This window comes from Nothobranchius furzeri, chromosome 1 (genome assembly GCF_043380555.1).
Source record: "Nothobranchius furzeri strain GRZ-AD chromosome 1, NfurGRZ-RIMD1, whole genome shotgun sequence".
Taxonomy (NCBI): domain Eukaryota; kingdom Metazoa; phylum Chordata; class Actinopteri; order Cyprinodontiformes; family Nothobranchiidae; genus Nothobranchius; species Nothobranchius furzeri.
Genome location: NC_091741.1, coordinates 73,437,865 through 73,457,609, shown reverse-complemented (window position 1 = coordinate 73,457,609; position 19,745 = coordinate 73,437,865). Strand labels below are relative to the sequence as shown.

Genomic DNA, 19,745 nt, shown 5'->3' with positions numbered 1-19,745 from the left:
TTCCCAGGGTCGCATCGCATCCATGTCCAGCGGTGGTCCCAGGGTCCGCACCACTTCCATGTCCAGCAGGGGTCCCACCTCCGTCTGTCCGAGAGGCTCCGTCTGTCCTGCTCCAGCAGTGGTCCCGAGGGTCGCTTCGCATCCTGTCCCAGTGGTGGTCCCGAGGGTCGCTTCGCATCCTGTCCCAGTGGTGGTCCCGGAGGTCGCAGCGCATCCTGTCCCAGCGGTGGTCCCAGAGGTCGCAGCGCATCCTGTCCCGGCGGTGGTCTCGGAGGTCGCAGCGCATCCTGTCCCGGCGGTGGTCCCGGAGGTCGCATCGCATCCTGCTTTGGCGGTGGTCCCGGAGGTCGCATCGCATCCTGCTTCGGCGGTGGTTCCGGAGGACGCATCGCATCCTGCTCTGGCGGTGGTCCAAGAGGACGCATCGTATCCTGCTTCGGCAGTGGTCCAAGAGGACGCATCGCATCCTGCTTCAGCGGCGGTCCCGGAGGACGCACAGACTCTGGTCCAGCCCGTCCAAGAGGCTCCGGTCCTTCCTGTTCCCAAGTCGGAGGTTCCTGTTCCAGAGTCGACGTCCACATCTCAAGTCTCGACGTCCCCAGTGTTCCTGTCTCCAGAGTCCCCACAAGTGCTCCAGTCTCAAGAGTCTCAAGTGTTCCAGTCTCAAGAGTTCCGGCCTCAAGTGTCTACGTCCCCAGCGTTCCAGTCTCAACAGTCCCCACCAGTCACAGAGTCTACGTCCCCTCAGTCTCTAGTGTCCCCTATTAGTCGTTGTCCTTTAGTGTCCCCTATTAGTCTAAGCCCAGAGTACCCTCTTAGTCAGACCTGGGCATTTTACGGCCCGCGGGCCACATACGGCCCTTTGGTTGACTTTGACCGGCCCGTAAGGTTAATTGGAAATTACAAAATAAATGTATTTTCTCATTTTACCTCATGCATGGGCTAAGGCTGCATTGCTTTTATTTTGAAGTTGTTTTTACGTGCACAATGACGCAATACGTATAGCAACAAGTGCCTGCAGTTGACATGGTGATTGTAGCCCCAGAAATGTCCGCTCATGCAAAAAAAAAAAAAAGAAAGAAAGAAAGATGCCAAATACAGGATTTTCAACAAAAATTGGACTGCTAAGTTTTTTTTTTTTACTGAAGTCGGAGGCAAAGCCGTGTGTTTGGTTTGCGGGGAGGAGATTGCCGTGTTTAAGGACTACAATTTGAGTCGGCATTACGACAAGAAACACTCGGAAAAATACAAGAACGTCTGATGCTGAGAGGGCACGGACATCCGAAGCTTTGCTAGCAAAGTTGCAAAAGCAGCAAGGCTGTTTTACTAAGCTTCACACATCCAGGGATGCAGCAACCAGGACCAGCTTTGTGATATCCCACAAAATAGCTAAAAACAGCAAGCCGTTTTCGGAGGGAGAGTTTGTCAAAGAGTGCATGGTGGACTCTGCCACACTAATATGCCCTGAAAAAAAAGGCGCATTTGAGCAAATCCCGCTGTCCAGGCGAACCGTGGGGAACCTGGAGCTTCAGCTGCAACGTGAAGTGGCAAGTTTTGACTTTTTCTCATTGGCCTTAGACGAGAGCTGTGATGTCCGGGGGATAACGGAGCTCACAGAGGAGCTGGCAGCAATGCGGTCGATGAAAGGGACAACGACAAGGAGTGATCTTTTTACAGAGGTAAATGTGTGCATGGACACTCTGGGATTGAAATGGGAGAGACTGTCAGGTGGCACAACAGACGGTTGTCCAAATCTTACAGGGAAAAATGTCGGACTTTTGAAACGCATGCAAGATAAAGTGACAGAAATCGATGCAGATCAAAAATAGGTGTTTTTGCATTGAATTATACACCAACATGTGTTGTGCACGTCAGTGCTAAAAATCAACCATGTTACTGATGTTGTTACTAAAATAATTAACTTCATCAGGGCACGGGCCATGAATCACAGACAGTTTGTGGCTCTTTTGGAGGACTCCACACAGCTGTCAGATGGCTCAGCCTGGGGAAAGTGCTGAAGAGGGTTTGGGACTTGAAAGCAGAGATTCAGGATCTCTGCTGGATTTCTACTCTTCTCTTAAGGAGGACTTTCCAAACCTGAGGAGACATGCTCAGAAGATGTTGGTTTTCTTCGGCTCTACCTACATTTGTGAACAAACATTTTCAATGATGAAGTTTACAAAATCCAGGTATAGATCCTCTCTCGCTGATGATCATTTGTCAGCTGTGCTTCGCATCTCCACCTCAGACATTCAACCTGACTTTGATGCACTTGTTAAAGCCCAGCAGAGACTAGATTTCTCTCATTGAATAAGAAAAAAATCGCTTAAAAACACAAAATAAGGTGTTTGGACCACAAATGTAGGCAACTAGCAGTGAACTGGGACACTTTTTTTTGAAACCTCTTTCTCAACCAGCTCAGTGACCTAGTGGTAGAGTGTCCGCCCTGAGACTGGGAGATCAGGATTCGATTCCTGGTCGGGTCATACCAAAGACTTTGAAAAAATGGGACCCAATGCCTCCCTGCTTGACTCTCAGCATTAAGGGGTTGGATTGGGGGGTTAAACCACCAAATGGTTCCCGAGCGCGGCTGTGTCTGCAGCTCACCGCTCCCCCAGGGGATGGGTCAAATGCGGAGAACAAATTTCGCGCACACACCAGTGTGTGTGACAACTAATGGGACTTTAACTTTAACTTTAACAAGATCACAGTTCAGTGATTTTATTTTACAGACAATACTGTGTGTCTGTAGAATGCTAAGGACCTCTTTCCAACAATATTTGAAACTCAAAATGTGTTTTGGAGTGAATGTGACTAAAACTGTTAACTAATATAAATCACAAATGTTTAACAAAAACCAAATGCGCACTTTGTTTACCATTGCCTTGGGAAATTTGAATAAATCACATTTTTGTAAGCCAACCTCACTTTTTCCTTTTTGCTCATTTATAACATATAGTCTACTCTTACCAGCTTGAAAAAACAATGGTATTTACTACTTTTTATAAAGAAATACCATTAATATTATGCATAATTGACTTCAGCCTTTTGGCCTGGCCCTCCACAATATTTTCTATTTCTCATGTGGCCCCATGGAAAAAATAATTGCCCACCCCTGCTCTTAGTCCTTGTCCTTTGGTGGTAACTCCACCAAAAATAAAGACTTTTTTTATATACTTTCATTGTGTTTGACGTCTTCACGGGTCTTCCTAGTTCAGCTCATGACAGAGTGATGTACTTTTTGACAGAGCCTTTCAATGTCTGTTTTTTCCTTTTGACGCCTAATGCAGGTATTAGAGGTAGAAGACTAATTTCACATTCAGCCTGCATGCAAAACTCAAAGTGAATGATCATATTTTAAAAATGACAAGTAAAAAGCAGTTTCTCAGTGAACATAATCTTTAAGGAGCCAATTAAGAACTTGTAAAGCAACATTCTGTGGAAATCAAATAATTATGTTGCCTGTTGTAGATATGAATGGCCTAAGTTAGGAGAAAACAAGATTGTTTCTGATCAAACAAGCTCTGAGCTAGCCACAAGAAGCCTTTTGTATTTTATTCAGAACTACATAATAGGATTTACATTTCATGATTATGTCTGCAGAATAATTTTAGTTTACCAGGCAGGCTAGCCCCAAGCTAATTACCTCTGCTTAGAACTGCAGACATGTATGTACATAACCATGAAATGTGAAACACCCATTTTTCAAAAATGAATGATCTGAAGTCTGCATGTACTGCTATGAATTTATTGTGATATGACTTTTTTTTTAATCCAGCCCAGTTAATCTCTGTTTCTCCAAACAATTCATAAAACTATCTATAACACAAACAGTATTAACAGACCTTTTCACAGAACCCACGCTCTAAGAAATGAAATGTTAAATTTAGTAAACCAAATTATATCAACTGATTCTGCAAAACCTAGTTTCTTAAATTTAAAGAGTAATATACATTGTAATGTGGTAAAGTAAAAGTAAATGTATACAACTCTTTACATGTAAAGTAGCTTTCCGGAGTTTTCCCCTTTCAGAAATGATGTATGATTTTTCAGAAATCCTTAAAGTCATTGTCTCATCATGTATTGTGATATAATGTGAGCAATACGCCCATTTTTTTTTTTGTTTGTTTGTTTTTTTGCTAAGCATGCCCCCTGCCCCGCATAGTTCTGTGCAATGGGAAACTGAACGCCGACCAGAACTAACCAATAGCTTTGGATTACCACCAGGGGTGGACTAGTCTATCTGGCATTCTGGCACTGTCCCGGTGGGCCGCTTAGCCAAATGGGTCACTTGCCCAGCTTTGTCCGACACAACCCCCACCCCACTCCACCCCCTGTTATCACATTCGGCCGCATAAAGACAAGTCCGCGAACAACACACACAACATTCGACAACCTCACCCCACCCCTCACTCTGATGGCCAACGGTTCGTAAAAATGCCAGGGCTGAATTTTGGTCCCAGTCCATCCCTGACTACCGTGTATGTGCTTCAAATTTAAGGAAGTATCTAGTTGATGCAGAGTTAATAAACTTTTCACAGACAAGTAATGATTTAAAATGTAAATATATGAAAACACAACATAACAGGAAAATAAAACTTGTAAAACAAGATGTTTTAGCTCTGTTTGCCGGCTACAGAAGCGCATTCATAAGCAAGAAACGTGACGTTTCCATCTTAATAAAATGGATTGAGACTATTTGTGTGATATGCTTGTGTGACTAGGTGGTGCCATCGGATAAGAGAAATACTCCGGAAAGACACTTTAAAGTAACACTAAATTGATCTCAGAGATTGTTGGGTTAGAAATTTCACCAGTTTCATTCGACACCACTCTGAAGTCGAGAGGTCCAGACTTCCCTCTCCCCAGCCACTTGGGCCAGCTCCTCCGGGGGAATCCCAAGGCGTTCCCTGGCCAGGTGAGAGACATAGTCCCTCCAACATGTCATGGGTCTACCTTTAGGCCTCCTCCTGGTTGGACGTGCCTGGAAAACCTCACCAAAGAGGCGTCCAGGAGGCATCCTGACCAGATGCACGAGCCACCTCAACTGGCTCCTCTCGATGTGGAGGAGCAGCGGGTCTACTCCAAGCCCCTCCCCGATGGCCGAGCTTCTCATCCTATCTCTAAGGGAGAGCCCAGCCACTCTACGGAGAAAACTCATTTATCTGCGATCTTGTTCTTTCTGTCACCACCCAAAGTTCATGACCATAGGTGAGGGTAGGAACGTAGATCGACCGGTAAATTGAGAGCTTCGTCTTCTGACTCAGCTCTCGTCACCACGACAGACTGGTACAACGCCCGCATCACTGCAGATGCAGCACCAATCCGCCTATCGATCTCACGCTCCAGTTTTCCCTCACTCGTGAACAGGACCCCGAGATACTTAAACTCCTCCACTTGGGGCAGGACCTCACCCCTTACCCGGAGAAGGCATTCTACTCTTTTCCGAATCAAGATAATATATAATATAATTTTATTTCCTGACCTGTTTCCTGAAAGTGTTATCATCCAACTACACACAAAAAGCAGAACAAAAATATAAAACCTGTTTTTCCCCATCTCTTTTCTTTCGGTTTGATTTAGAACCGATTTCTACCATCTGAGTGTGTTACCCGCTGCTCCACTCACATGGGAGCTGTAGTCATCAGTTTTTATGGTTAAAAAAGGTATTGCTGTCATCTTTTGATGCAGTTGCATTGCATCATACCTTTGGGTGGTTTGAAACTTTAATGTGTAATTATAGCTATGTCCCATGAGGATAACTCCGCCCTAAAAATCATAAACCATTATTGCACTGTTTCGTAATGATGACACAAAACAAACGGAGTCAGCACAGGAACCCGACAAAACAGAGACAAGGAAAAGGAGAGAGGTTTGTCATCTTCTCAAAAAGTCACAATATCTTTTAATATAAAACACTTCTGATTTTAACATAAGGAGGCATCCGTGATGGCTGCAGCTATAGGGAGGAGATCCGCCTCGACAGCAGCTGATTTCTGTGGTTCCTCCAAGTGCACACAGAAAAGGACTGAAACATGCATTTACTACATTGTACAAATTCAGAAGCAAAGTATTTTTTGTTATTAGCAGAAAGTCTCTGCCACCTTGCGAGTGGGATCCAGAGGCAAATGGGGGGGAGGGGGGGAGGGACAGTCTTGAGCATGTACAGAAGAGTCCATGTGTTTCCCGGCACTTAGGGGGAAGTGCCCTCTTCTCTTTTAGACCGACAGCTGAAGGGAAAGCGAAAACTTGGTGTAAGGCAGGATATGACTGAACAGACTTTAGATTTCTATGATAACACTCATAGACTTGATTAATTTTCATAAACAGAAAACTAAATGCAGCCCCTGTGACTGGAAGTCCGACTACTGATAGCTGTCTCTGTGTCTGTTGCTGGTAACGGTCAATGAGAGAGGAAACACAATGTCCATTCACGTTATTTCATCCAAAGCACAAAACCTCCTGAGTCTGTCCTAACATCAGATACTTGAGAAGATGTTAGAAAATGAGGAAATTCCTCTTTTCTTCTATTCAGTCTCACAAAATTCTAATCAAGGCTTTTTTTCACTTTCCCTCCCTGTCACCTTTAGACACATTCACACACACTATCACACTACAGATGCCATGGAGGTGACGGAGGTCACCTTATTGTCTTCTGCCCATGGCTGCAGGTTCTGCAGGGCGTAGAGGGAGGAGTTGTGCAGGCAGAGGGGGTCTGGCTGCAGCGGCTGGCTCAACGTCTTCTGGAAAGCCTCCTGCTGAAGCTGCAACATCAGCCGATTGGCCTGCTGCCTCTCAGCTTCTCGTTCCTCTGCAGTCTGTCTCCTGCAGGAAGAGAGAAAAAGAGAGCACAGGAGAATTTCAATGAATGTTAGGTTTTATATGAGCTCATACAACATGACCTCACTCGGTTTGCACACCTTTCACAAAGTCTAATTCAAGCATTTACATAAACGTTTGTTCTTTTTATGCAGCATGAGATGATATGTAACATATTCTGAAATCAGATTTAGTGCAAAGAAACAACCTTATATTTAATTATATTGAAGTGATGTTGCGATATGATTGGCAGCTGGTGGAGGTGATTGACAAGTGGTGTTGGTGATGGAATAAGGTGGTAGAGGTGATTGGCAGCTGGTGGAGGTGAATGGCAGCTGGTGGAGGGGATTGACAAGTGGTGTTGGTGATGGAATAAGGTGGTAGAGGTGATTGGCAGCTGGTGGAGGTGAATGGCAGCTGGTGGAGGGGATTGACAGGCAGTGTTGGTGATGGGAGAAGGTGGTGGAGGTGACTGGTAGCAGGTGGAGGTAACTGGCAGCTGGTGGTGGTGATGGAAGAAGGTGGTAGAGGTGATTGACAGCTGGTGGAGGTGAATAGCAGCTGGTGGTAGTGGTGATTGACAGGTATTGGTGGTGGTGGGAGAAGGTGGTGGAGGTAAGTGGTAGCTGATGGAGATGATTGGCAGGGAGAGTGAGAGAAGGTGATGGATGTGATTGGCAGCTGGTGGAGGTGATTGACAGGTGGTGGTGGTGACTGGCAGGGGGTGGAGGAAGAAGGTGGTGGAGGTGATTGGCAGCTGGTGGAGGTGATTGGAGGTGATTGACGTGATTGAACTTCCTTATATAGGAAACTTTTTTCTGATTGGCTTAATGAACTGACCTGTATTGGAATTTTAATTGTGTGAAGTGCCTTGAGACGACTCTTGTTGTGATTTGGCGCTATATAAATAAACTTGTATTAAATTGATTTAAACTGACTGCTGATGGAGCTGATTGGGCACTGGTGGAGGTGACTGGAAGTGATTGACTGTTGATGGAGATGATTGACAGCAGGTGGAGGTGATTGGAGGTGATTGATAGCGGATGGAGAGGATTGACAGCTGGTGGAGGTGATTGACTGCTGGTGGAGATGATTGGGCGCTGGTGGAGGTGATTGACTGCTGATGGAGCTGATTGGGCGCTGGTGGAGGTGATTTGAAGTGATTGACTGCTGATGGAGATGATTGACAGCAGGTGGAGGTGATTGGAGGTGATTGATAGCTGATGGAGATGATTGACAGCTGGTGGAGGTGATTGGAGGTGACTGACAGCTGATGGAGAGGACTGACAGCAGGTGGAGGTGATTGGAAGTGATTGACTGCTGATGGAGATGATTGATAGCTGGTGGAAGTGATTGGAGGTGACTGACAGCTGATGGAGAGGATTGACAGCTGGTGGAGGTGATTGGAAGTGAATGACTGCTGATGGAGATGATTGATAGCTGGTGGAAGTGATTGGAGGTGACTGACAGCTGATGGAGAGGATTGACAGCTGGTGGAAGTGATTGACAGCTGGTGGAGATGATTGACAGCTGATGGAGGTGATTGACAGCTGGTGGAAGTGATTGACAGCTGGTGGAAGTGATTGACAGCTGATGGAGATGATTGACAGCTGATGGAGGTGACTGACAGCTGATGGAGATGATTGACAGCTGAGGGAGGTGATTGACAGCTGGTGGAAGTGATTGACAGCTGATGGAGATGATTGACAGCTGATGGAGGTGATTGACAGCTGGTGAAGTGACTGACAGCTGATGGAGACGATTGACAGCTGAGGGAGGTGATTGACAGCTGATGGAGATGATTGACAGCTGGTGGAAGTGATTGACAGCTGATGGAGATTATTGACAGCTGATGGAGGTGACTGACAGCTGATGGAGATGATTGACAGCTGGTGGAAGTGATTGACAGCTGATGGAGATGATTGACAGCTGATGGAGGTGATTGACAGCTGGTGGAAGTGATTGGCAGCTGGTGGAGGTGACTGACAGCTGATGGAGATGATTGACAGCTGAGGGAGGTGATTGACAGCTGGTGGAAGTGATTGACAGCTGATGGAGTTGATTGACAGCTGATGGAGGTGATTGACAGCTGGTGGAAGTGATTGGCAGCTGATGGAGGTGACTGACAGTTGATGGAGATGATTGACAGCTGAGGGAGGTGATTGACAGCTGATGGAGATGATTGACAGCTGATGGAGATGATTGACAGCTGGTGGAAGTGATTGACAGCTGGTGGAAGTTATTGACAGCTGATGGAGATGACTGACAGCTGGTGGAAGTGATTGGCAGCTGGTGGAGGTGACTGACAGCTGATGGAGATGATTGACAGCTGAGGGAGGTGATTGACAGCTGGTGGAAGTGATTGACAGCTGATGGAGTTGATTGACAGCTGATGGAGGTGATTGACAGCTGGTGGAAGTGATTGGCAGCTGATGGAGGTGACTGACAGCTGATGGAGATGATTGACAGCTGGGGGAGGTGATTGACAGCTGATGTAGTTGATTGACAGCTGGTAGAGGTGATTGGAGGTGATTGACAGCTGGTAGAGATGACTGGAGGTGATTGACAGCTGGGGGAGGTGATTGACAGCTGATGTAGTTGATTGACAGCTGGTAGAGGTGATTGGAGGTGATTGACAGCTGGTAGAGATGATTGGAGGTGATTGACAGCTGATTGAGGTGATTGGAGGTGATTGACAGCTGATTGAGGTGATTGGAGGTGGTTGACAGCAGATGGAGGTGATTGGCAGGTGTTGGTAGGTGAAGGTGGTGGTTAGAGGGGATGAAGGGCCTCCTGCCTTAAAGTCAAATCTGTTTTTATTTTCTGTTTTTAGACTGCGAGCTGTTTAAAAACCTCACATCTGTGCAGCTTTAACAGTCATCTAACACGCAGATGTGTTTCTGGAAAAGTCAAATAAATTATTATTTTTGCGTTTATGTATCCAGTTGGTAAAATTTTGATGATAAGGTCATGCTCTATGTTCTTTATGTGTGTGCAAATCTTACCAGAACATGTTCTAAAAGTCCGGTATCACTTTACAGAAACACACACATTAAGCAACTGGCCTTCATTTTAGCATAAAATCCTAGCTTTTAAAAAGCTATAATATCATAGCCTTTAACAAACAAGCAACTAAAGCCAGCAGCCAGATCCGAATGGCAGCTATAGCAGAAACACACCTCTAGCCCTCTGTCATGCACACCAAGCTCCATCCATTAGCCACACATTATTGTTAACAGCATTATCATAATCTGATTCCCTGGCTGTTGATTTGATCATCCTCTTGTTACTAGCGTAGTCGTCACGCAAAGACATCCCTCACGCTCATCCTATCGGATGCACACAACAGGAGAACAGCATAAATCTTGGCAAAAGTAGGAAATCAGAATAACCAGTTAAAGCAATTCCCCCATTACTCGTGACGTGCCACTCAGGCAGGACACGGTTTGGTGGGTTTTATTAGAAACACCCCCATGATGTCACAAACAGCCAGAGAGCTGGGTGGAATCAGAAAACCTCATTTTTATTTATTCATTCATCGTTTCAAATTTGAAATAATGAGCTTTAGAATAGAATAGACAATTATTTTATTGTCCCTGAGTGTAGACATCTTGGTGTCACAGCAGCAGTTACAGTCACAAAAAAGTAAACAACAAGGAAACATAAATGCACAAACAATTAAAAAATTCAAAATACTCAAGAATTGAAATAGTTCTGGAATATTTCCAGAAGCCAGTAAATTTATTCCAACATGAAACAAAAAAGCTTAAAGCCTTTAACTGTTTCTGTGAGCAAGAAGAAAACATTTTAAAAAGCATTAGGGTCATTTAAACGTAAAAGCCCTTAAGGTAATGACTTCAGGTAATTTGCCTGCTTGTAATGTGCTTTTGAAATATACGTCCTGTCCCTTTAACAATGGGAAGGGCATCTTAATTTGGTTTCCTGCTCATTTACTTCCAAATGGCTATAAACAACAGTTAGAATGAAGTGAAGGAGTGTGTGTGTGCGTGTGTGTGTCCTCCTGTGAGTGAGTCAGTATTGCTTTGGACAGCAGGTTTCTAAAAGGCCTTTCAGGAGACTCAGGAGTAATTGTGCTTGGTCAAGTGAACTGGCCTGGACTGGCAGCTAAGCTAAGCAAAATAGGTGTTGTGTTTTACAACTCCTGGAACGCTCCAGCTGTGGGCAGCCAAGACACCGGTAAGCATTTTGGACAGGAGTAAAACAAAGACACAGTCAAGGCTGTCGGTTAGAGGGAAAAATATAAACTAAACTTGAGGAGGATCAATCACAGTCGGTCTGTTTTGCTCCAGGGGATCACGTTTAAATGAAAAAGGGGGTAAAAACAGACGTGTGTGAGATGTGTGGAGGAGGAATTCATCATGCTTTAGGGGAGATGAAACAGCAGCTCTCTTACCGCCATTTTGTCCTCCTGTTCTGGAACCAGGTCTTAACCTGGGCATCCGTCATCTTTAGGGCCTTTGCCAAAGTGGCACGCTCAGCTGATGCCAGGTACTTCTGTCGGTGAAAACGTTTTTCCAGCTCACAGATCTGCACTCGGCTGAAGGAAGTGCGAGGCTTTTTCCTTTTGGGCGGTGTCCGGTTCTGGTACGGGTGACCAATGCGACGGGTCACGGAGAAGGGTGAGAGGGCTGCTGAAGAAAGAGAAAATCTGTGAAGGTTTCTTATTTACATTTATATTCTTAATTATTCTTATTTTAAAGGTTTTTTTAGGTTTGAACTGACATTTCTGTAGGCTTTGCTTTGAAGACAGAAATTTACCAACATTCAAACACTCTAAAAAATGAACTGTCATGTCAACTGGTTCCACTAAACCTAGTTACTTAAATCTAAAGTGTAGCATACACTTACTTTCAAGATAACACTCTTCACTAAAGCAATTCGGTTTAATGGGCCCATTTGACATACTTTATTTGAGTTCTTCAATAATTTGTTTTTAGAGTGTAGATTCCATTGTTGTTTTTTTGGAGAGAAATTCATTTCGGATTCCATCTCAACTCTTTTAAAAACAAGTGGCTTGAAACTATTAAATTCAGGAGATAAAACGCAAACGGCGTTAAACAGAAGGCATGTCATTTCAAAACAGAGGAAGAGAATATTGTTAAATTTAGCTTTGCCTTTACGTCAGATCATCTCTAAAGGTCAGGTGTAACAGATGCAGGTGAAGTATCGGGTGGTTTAGTGGTGGAGCAGTGACTCACCTGGACAGGCCCCCTTTGGAAACGGATAGTCTGCTAGAAGGCCATTGCTGTCTCGCAGGTGAGCCAGCTCGGGGTAATAGCATTTGGCTAATGTCTCCACAGTGCTCCAGACAGGGACCCTGCCGATGTCTCCCTTGGGGAGAGGGCAGAGGGGCGCAGCAGCCTCTGGCCCCCCTGCGGCCTCCTCGGCCCGGCTCTCCTCTGCCTCCTCCCCTAAAGGAAAGGGAGACACAGTAAGGTCCCACTTCTGGAGGACAGCAGCAGGCACCGGCGGACAGTAACCATAATCACATGAAGGAGGCCTGAATGATGACCAGAGTCTGCTCTAACATTATTTGCTGCTGCTCTTTGGACATGATTCACCATCAAATGAGATATTTGCCATTCAAGAAAACTAAGTGACAGTTTACTGGGTTAGAGGGATTAATCAAATGTCTGCAGAAAATCTGAATAAGGTTCTGTAGAGGTACATAAGATTTTACAACATCAGAGCTGACAATTGTCTGTAAAATGGCACAAAAACAGAAGAATTTATCACACATTTAAACACTTTTGTAATATTTAAGTCACCTTAACACAGTAAAAAAAAGGCTTTGATTTAGAGGTTTTTTGTCCCTTGTATTAAACTGAAAAATCACGGTTTTCTTCAGTTCTTTGCCTCAGAGCCTCTTGCTTCCCTCCCCATGTTGGGTATTAATAACAACTTATCCTTCACATCATAAAATATCTATGATTCCTGTCTATTTTGTCAGCCACGAGTAAACAGATGATCAATAATGAAATGAGATCTTTGGTCATAGATCCACTCTGCAGCCACATTCTCATTTAGAAGCTGAATGAAAATCAACAGCTTTAAAACAGCAAAATCTTCCTGTCTCCCTCTCTCTGCCTGTGTCACTCCACCCCAGCAGGCTGTTTTGCCTGCTGTCTAACAGGGTGTTTATTTGTTTTTGTTTTGTCAGGAAAGCTCACCAGGAGCACAAATGAATATGAAAACATCTGCGTGTGCCCCTTGGGGCTCTGTGCTGCTGCTGCTCTACAGAGTTTCAGCCACCTGAAAATTCATTTGCTGCACACATGATGACAATTTGGATGGAAAATGGAACATGAAGCTATTATGAATCTGCCAGAGTCCCCCGATGGTGCTGAACGCGAGCGGCAAATTGAAGGCGAGGCAAATGATTTGTAAAGAAAAGAGATGATTCTGCTGTAGCAGGTCACATAAAGTTTATGTCACCTCTGTGTAGCAACACAGATTCATGGTGTGTCGTGAGAACCTGTCCATCTCAACATCCATTCCTCTGGATTTTGCAGTAAGCTCAACTTTGACCTTTTATTTTCTCCTCTTATTGTTATTTTTAATCGTCACTGATATTTTTACAGCATTATAATACTACCTTGTGTTATGTGTTTGCTCTGATGCTCAATAAAAGGGTAATTATACGCCGCTAACGCTCCTACTGGGGCTCTGACTGCCGTCTCTATGAGCTGTGATTTTACACAAACAAACATTACTGTGCTGTTGCAATAATTGTAAAAAATGAACACTTTTGTGTTATTTATTGCTGAATTACGGCGGAATTGTCAGACTTTGTAAATGATCTGTGATTTAAAGACGTATAATACTGATTTTTGTTACTATTTGTTTAAAAGTGTTATATGAAGCCACACAGATCACAAAGATTGAGGAGGGTGTGTGTGTGTGTGTGTGTGTGTGTGTGTGTGTGTGTGTGTGTGTGTGTGTGTGTGTGTGTGTGTGTGTGTGTGTGTGTGTGTGTGTGTGTGTGTGTGTGTGTGTGTGTGTGTGTGTGTGTGTGTGTGCGTGTGTGTGCGTGTGTGTGAGTGTGTGTGTGTGCGCGCGCTCCTGCAGCGGCAGGCCTGGCTAAATAATACTGCATTAGAAGGCTATTTCAAACCATCTGTGACCCGATGGGCCAGGCACACATGAGCACGTTCAGAGGCAACAAGGAGCAGCAGAATCTTCTGGAGAAGCATTGGCTTACAGAGCTCGAAATGCAGAGGGATACATTAATTATCCATCTGTGCTAGCAGATCCTGCACAAGTCACCATGATAGAAAAGGTGTAAAATAATATTTAAAATGAGCCCTGGTGCTATTTTGTGTCAGAAATTAATATTGTCAGTTATCTAAATATTACACACTTACTCTAGCTGATCTAATGAAAATGTAGATGTGATCATTCTCTGTTGTGTCTTTAATTGGGCATTTATTTGGCTGATTTGGGCTGCAGTGGAACGTTAGTTTTTATTTAAGCTTGCAGGGTGTAATAATTAAAAACAAATCAAGAAAGTAAAAGAAAAGCATAGGAATGATCAGGATATATTTGTACTGCTAATAAAAATAATCTCAAGTTTCAGTTATTAATGAAAATAGCATATATATATTTTTTCTAATAACAGTTTTTCTCCTGAACAAAAGTCACCAAATAAAGCTTAAGAAGAGAATGAAATCATAAAAATGCACCTTGTTTTCTCATGAAGAAAAATATTATTTGATAATATTTTATCACATATTTGATAAATGTATAAAAATAAAAGTTTTTTTCCTTAAAAATAAAATTAGAAACTATTTGACTTTCATCTCCTTTTTCAGCAAATAAAAAAAAGAAACGGGTGAAAGTATAAAATCTGCTGCCTCGATAACACAATTTAGCATAAGCATTATCAGAAAATAAAATGCCACCGTGGAGAATATGTTTCCCATAATAAAACCACTTATACTTAATAACACTTCTCGGTGACAGCGCCTCCCTTCCCCACTGCGGATATTACCTCGGTAGCAATCTAATAAATATATCCGTGAAGGATTCTAAAGGGGATATTGAAATATAACGTGAACATACATTGCTATTTATTACACAACACGGAACAAAAGGAGGGGACTGTTTTCTGTCGCAATGACACGAGCGGGGAGGAAGTGATTTGTGTCTGCAGCCAAAGAGAAAAGAGCCTAATTATAGTTTTTATTGGTGCTGGGCTCTGATGTATTATCACGCCGGTAATTGTCTAATTATTATCATTACATGTAATCATTTTTACTTCATACAAATTATTATTATTATTATTATTATTATTATTATTATTATTATTATTATTATTATTATTATTATTATTATTACTTTTTAAAGCTTTTAAAAATATTTTATGTTAGATACTGTTTAATATTCCTAAGTATATATTTTGTGATCAAAACTGAGCTGTGAACATGGGAGTTACCAATACCGATAACATTTAAAACCCGTGTTAAAAGTGAATTCTTTTAATCTTTCTTTGTAGATTTTCTTCTTTGGGACATTAAGGATTATAAAGTAAAAAGGTAACATGTAAAAATGATAATATTAACAAATATTTGATTCGCTAATTATTATTGGAGCTTTCTGATTTCCTGCTGGAATGAATAAAGGGTTTTGAACAGAATTGAAATAACCCTGGTGTTAGTTTTGTTGAAACATCCTGTTTGTGATTTACTTTTTAATCATTTTGTTTTGTTTATTTATTTATTTATTTGTTATGACATTTTTGCCTGCTTGAGTGAGCTAAATGGGGAACCGAAACGCTGTAAACAGAGCTTCAGATGGTGGAACTGATCTGAGTTTTGACATTTAAACCATGCGCGCATTAGGATAAAATAAAGCCACGTCTCCACAGGCTCTGATTTAATGCAGACCGGTTTAATAGCCAGTGAATGAATTAGAATCCACTGCATGGTTCTTTTGTTCTGATTCTGAGCTGCAGCCGTGATGCATGATCGTGAATTTGCACCTGCAGCGTAAAAAACGAGAATCTGCAGAGCAATTTCGCAGGTTTTTGTTTACAATTTGTGTTCGTGTGAGAGCTGGAAGCCTTCGGCTCCGTGTGCAGACAGGAGCTGAACACCTCCGGTTTCATGTTGGAGGACGAGCAGAAAAACAAGAAACAGGGAGAAACATTCAAACTGGGAGCTCTGCCAGAAGGATCGAGTTTATAAGATAGCTGATAGAGCCTTTTAAGCGCGTGCGTGTGCGTGTGCGTGTGTGTGTGTGCGTGCGTGTGTGTGTGTGTGTGTGTGTGTGTGTGTGTGTGTGTGTGTGTGTGTGTGTGTGTGTGTGTGTGTGTGTGTGTGTGTGTGTGTGTGTGTGTGTGCCTGCTTTGGATCTTTGGCTGATCAATACATGGGAAAGAAATAAGCAGCGAAATAATTACAGAAAGCTGGGAGAAATTAAACGAGAGGCCCTCGGTGACTATGAGTAAAATTGATAAGTCTATTTACACTGTATCTTTTTGCAGATGACATATCGTCCCCCAGTAATTAATAATTAATCATGTAGAGAAAGAACTGAAATATGAATATTTAATGTGTGGAGAGGGAGCGTGTCCGAGGAGCTTCAGGATGTCTGGTTCTTTTTTATTCTTAAAGAGAGAGAAACGAGTATGGGTGCTCCTTAAACAGTTTAGTCCTTCAAACGAGCGTTATCTAATCTATAATAATTATAATAATAATAATAATAATAATTATTATTATTATTATTATTAAGTATTTATCAAAATAACTCAGAAATATTTATTTATTTATGTATTTATTGCTTTTTACAAAAAGTCAACATTTCTGTAAAATATTGAATCTTTTTTTAAGTGCCACACGTTTTTTTGTTTTGTTTGTTTTTCTTTTCTTTTTTTCTGTTTTTTATGTTGGTTGTTATTGAAATAAAAACCACAGCGAGCGAAAATGAATGTCTTACCTCAAGATGCAAATAACTGCAGGGACTTGGATAAATGCGCAATTTTTCACTTTTGTGCTTTTTATGTGCAATCATGGATTAAAAGATGTAGAGCTCAATTATAAATAAATGCACATCAAGGCAGACGTTTGTTTTCAGTGGAAATCGATAAAAAATATCTTTTGTGATTTTTGTGTGCTGCTTTTGACATGGAAATAAGTTTATTGTAGACAAAATAGTTTCAAATTTTCAAATAGAAACGAAAAAGATTAACATAATCTGCCTGAACCCTGGCTTCTAAGTTAATCTTGATGCATTTTTATTAGGCTATTTTATTTCATTATTATTATTATTATTATTATTATTATTATTATTATTATTATTATTATTACTACTACTACTACTACTTCATTGTTTCATTGCAACCCTGACTCATCATCCAACTTTCATCAACTGGCTCAAGGAAGAGAAAGAAATCATTCATCCTCATGAAGGACCCGGGAACGTGGTTATCCGTCATCTGCTGTAAATGGAGAGTGATTGTCCAATACTGATTCATCAGCATGTCCGCGTCAATTTCTCCGCTCGTTTATCAGGCTGCCCTTCCAGCATAATAAAAGCCACTCAGCGCGCGCCTATATGACTCGTTATAGATTACAACCAAAATATTAAACCATCATCCGCACTTTGGTGATAAAGGCCCAGAGCTCTACACCGTCCAGAACCGGTTAAACACACACACACACACACACACACACACACACACACACACACACACACGAGTGAACTATTCTCAATCTGTGAATTTGTTCTTTACCTGTCAGTCTGTCCTTTGCGAACCTCCTACTGCTCTCCATCCATGGAAAGGTGAAGTTCGCGGGGTTCCCCATCCCCATCCCGGCCACCGAGGGGATTCCGGGTCCGATCCCCGGCGGATGCGTAGAAGGGGGCGGGTGAGGAGCGGCGGCGGCGGGCGGCGGTGGCGGAGGCGGCATGGGTCTGTGCGCAGGTACCCGAATCACCCCGCTGGAACTCCCGGAGTTCACGTTAACGTTCATGTTCATGTTCATGCTGACATTCATGTTCATGTTGACGTTGTAGGAGCCGGCCAAGCCCGCCGCCGCCGCCATGGAGCAGGCTGGGTTGTACACGCTGTTGTAGCCGTTGCTGTAGACGTTGGAGGCCAGCGCGTAATCCGGGTCGCTGGTCCGGTTGGGCAGCATGCAGCCGCTAGACTGATCCGAGCTGTTCAGGATCTGGTCGATCCCAAAGCTGATGGGTTCATGCTGCTGCTGGTGTGTCTGGCTGACTTCCTCGATCCCAGTGTGCTCCATGATTTACTGACGATGCTCACTGCGTTTTATGAGAATATGGATTAATTATCTTCATATATCTAATCTAAAGAAAGGGAGATATTTGAGTTTGTGCTGCAGAACGGAGCTATTTTCTGGTGTTCAAGCATCGACACATGCAGCCAACTCCCAGGGAACCAATAACGTGTCGGGTGCGATCCAAAATCATGCCATTGCTTCAGTTTTCTCCAGCGGTGGATGCTTCCTAAATTAAACCACTATCCGCTTGGCGAAGAAAAAGCTTAGCCTATCCATCTTTAATAGAGCGATCTGTGATCCAAGCGAATTAGACACGAGGTAGCCTATAGGATGCCCCGCCGACGATGCCAAACGATTATCCTGCGAAGTTTACTTACAGTCAAAAATCCGTGGTTTAGAGAGAAGGCAGCTCTGTGGAGAGACTTGATGCGCTTTGTTCGCCCACTCTGGCAGAGGCGACCCATACGCGGGGGACAGAGCAAAAACAACCTAGCCCTCTGGATCAAAACAAAAGCAAAGCCGAGAAAAAAATGGAAGCGCTGACCTCGCAGGCTCGGATATTAATTGGAGGTGAGCGCGAGAGAATGGCTCTGTTGTGCTGAATGGTGAAGTGCGTTTCAGCAGGTGAGACTGCCCTCTGCGTAAAAGCTGCCATTCGGTCCTCCAGCCCTCACCCCCTCCCATTTCTCACTCTCATCCTCCCTCCTCCACGAGAGGACAGTTGTTTTGCTTGGATGTCTTAAAGAGGCCGCAGCCTTTTGTCTTTTGCACGGATTTTCTGGTCTTTAAGGGACGTTTTGCGCATTTTAGCGCGTTATTTCTTTCATATTTCATAAAATAGTTATAAAAAATTCAAACTTAAAAAAAATTAAGAAATATTTAACATTTTCAACAGTTTCATTTAATGCTAAGGATTTCCATAAATGGAATAAGGAGACGACGTGTTCTATAAAGGCGCGTTTGTCCGCGCGCCAAACAGACGCACCTAATTAAAAAGCCTTATAATGTAGCAAATAACGTTTAACTCAGCAATGATGCATTTGCTTTGGATATTTTATTGCAGTTTGTTGTTAATCATTCCTCATTATGTGTATTATTATTATTGTGTTTTGCATCAACGAACCCCTGCAAGAGGAGATTTGGACACCTGAGAGGTCATTTGGACTATTTGGCAACTCCTCAGCAAAACAGTCTTTGGTTGTCTGCACCAAGCAGGTCACGTGCTGTATTGCAACATTCACAACACTCCTCAGATAACTATTTGTTTAAACAACATTCATTTTTATTCTGACCCGTGAACTCTCATTGAGAAGAAACAGGATCTGCATAAGCTTTGATGGTGTTAAAAAGCGGGTTGCGTCATCAGATATGTGAAAATGCCACCGTCAGATATCAGGAAGGACAGATCTGCAGAATGAAGCCTGTGCAGGAAAGGAGTAAAACATGGGTAAAAAGGCGATAGATAGATAGATAGATAGATAGATGGATAGATAGATAGATAGATAGATAGATAGATAGATAGATAGATAGATAGATAGATAGATAGATAGATAGATAGATAGATAGATAGATAGATAGATAGATAGATAGATAGATAGATAGATGATAGATAGATAATTAAACAAATAAATAACAAGGGAAGCTCGATTGGAGAGTGGC

At 42.9% G+C, this 19,745-nt stretch overlaps 1 protein-coding gene across 5 annotated transcripts; it reads right to left on the bottom strand.

Moving 5' to 3' along the window:
- Positions 1-3,881: 3,881 nt before the first annotated feature.
- On the bottom strand, positions 3,882-18,750 carry tlx2 (T cell leukemia homeobox 2). 5 transcript variants are annotated; one of them, XM_054739357.2, is made up of 5 exons: positions 17,573-18,748; positions 12,039-12,251; positions 11,234-11,468; positions 6,645-6,825; positions 3,883-6,230 (listed from the first exon to the last, which is right to left on the bottom strand). In XM_054739357.2, the coding sequence occupies exons 1-5, from the start codon at positions 18,087-18,089 to the stop codon at positions 6,219-6,221; spliced, it is 1,158 nt and encodes a 385-aa protein (XP_054595332.1). In that variant the 5' UTR covers positions 18,090-18,748; the 3' UTR covers positions 3,883-6,218. The 5 variants fall into 5 exon arrangements, with proteins under 5 accessions (XP_070410948.1, XP_054595332.1, XP_054595331.1 ...); XM_054739356.2 differs by having other exon boundaries at positions 3,884-6,230; positions 11,234-11,471; positions 17,573-18,747; XM_070554847.1 differs by lacking the exon at positions 12,039-12,251 and having other exon boundaries at positions 3,882-6,230; positions 17,573-18,747.
- Positions 18,751-19,745: the final 995 nt, after the last annotated feature.

Bases quoted from the DNA above. Each gene is read 5' to 3' on its own strand.
- tlx2 (XM_054739355.2), bottom strand. From the start codon at position 18,089: ATGGAGCACACTGGGATCGAGGAAGTCAGCCAGACACACCAGCAGCAG. The intron at 11,472-12,038 runs GTGAGTCACTGC...CTCTTTCTTCAG, and splicing joins TCCAAAGGGGGCCTGTCCAG to CAGCCCTCTCACCCTTCTCC. The intron at 6,826-11,233 runs GTAAGAGAGCTG...CTCTTCCTGCAG, and splicing joins AACAGGAGGACAAAATGGCG to GAGACAGACTGCAGAGGAAC.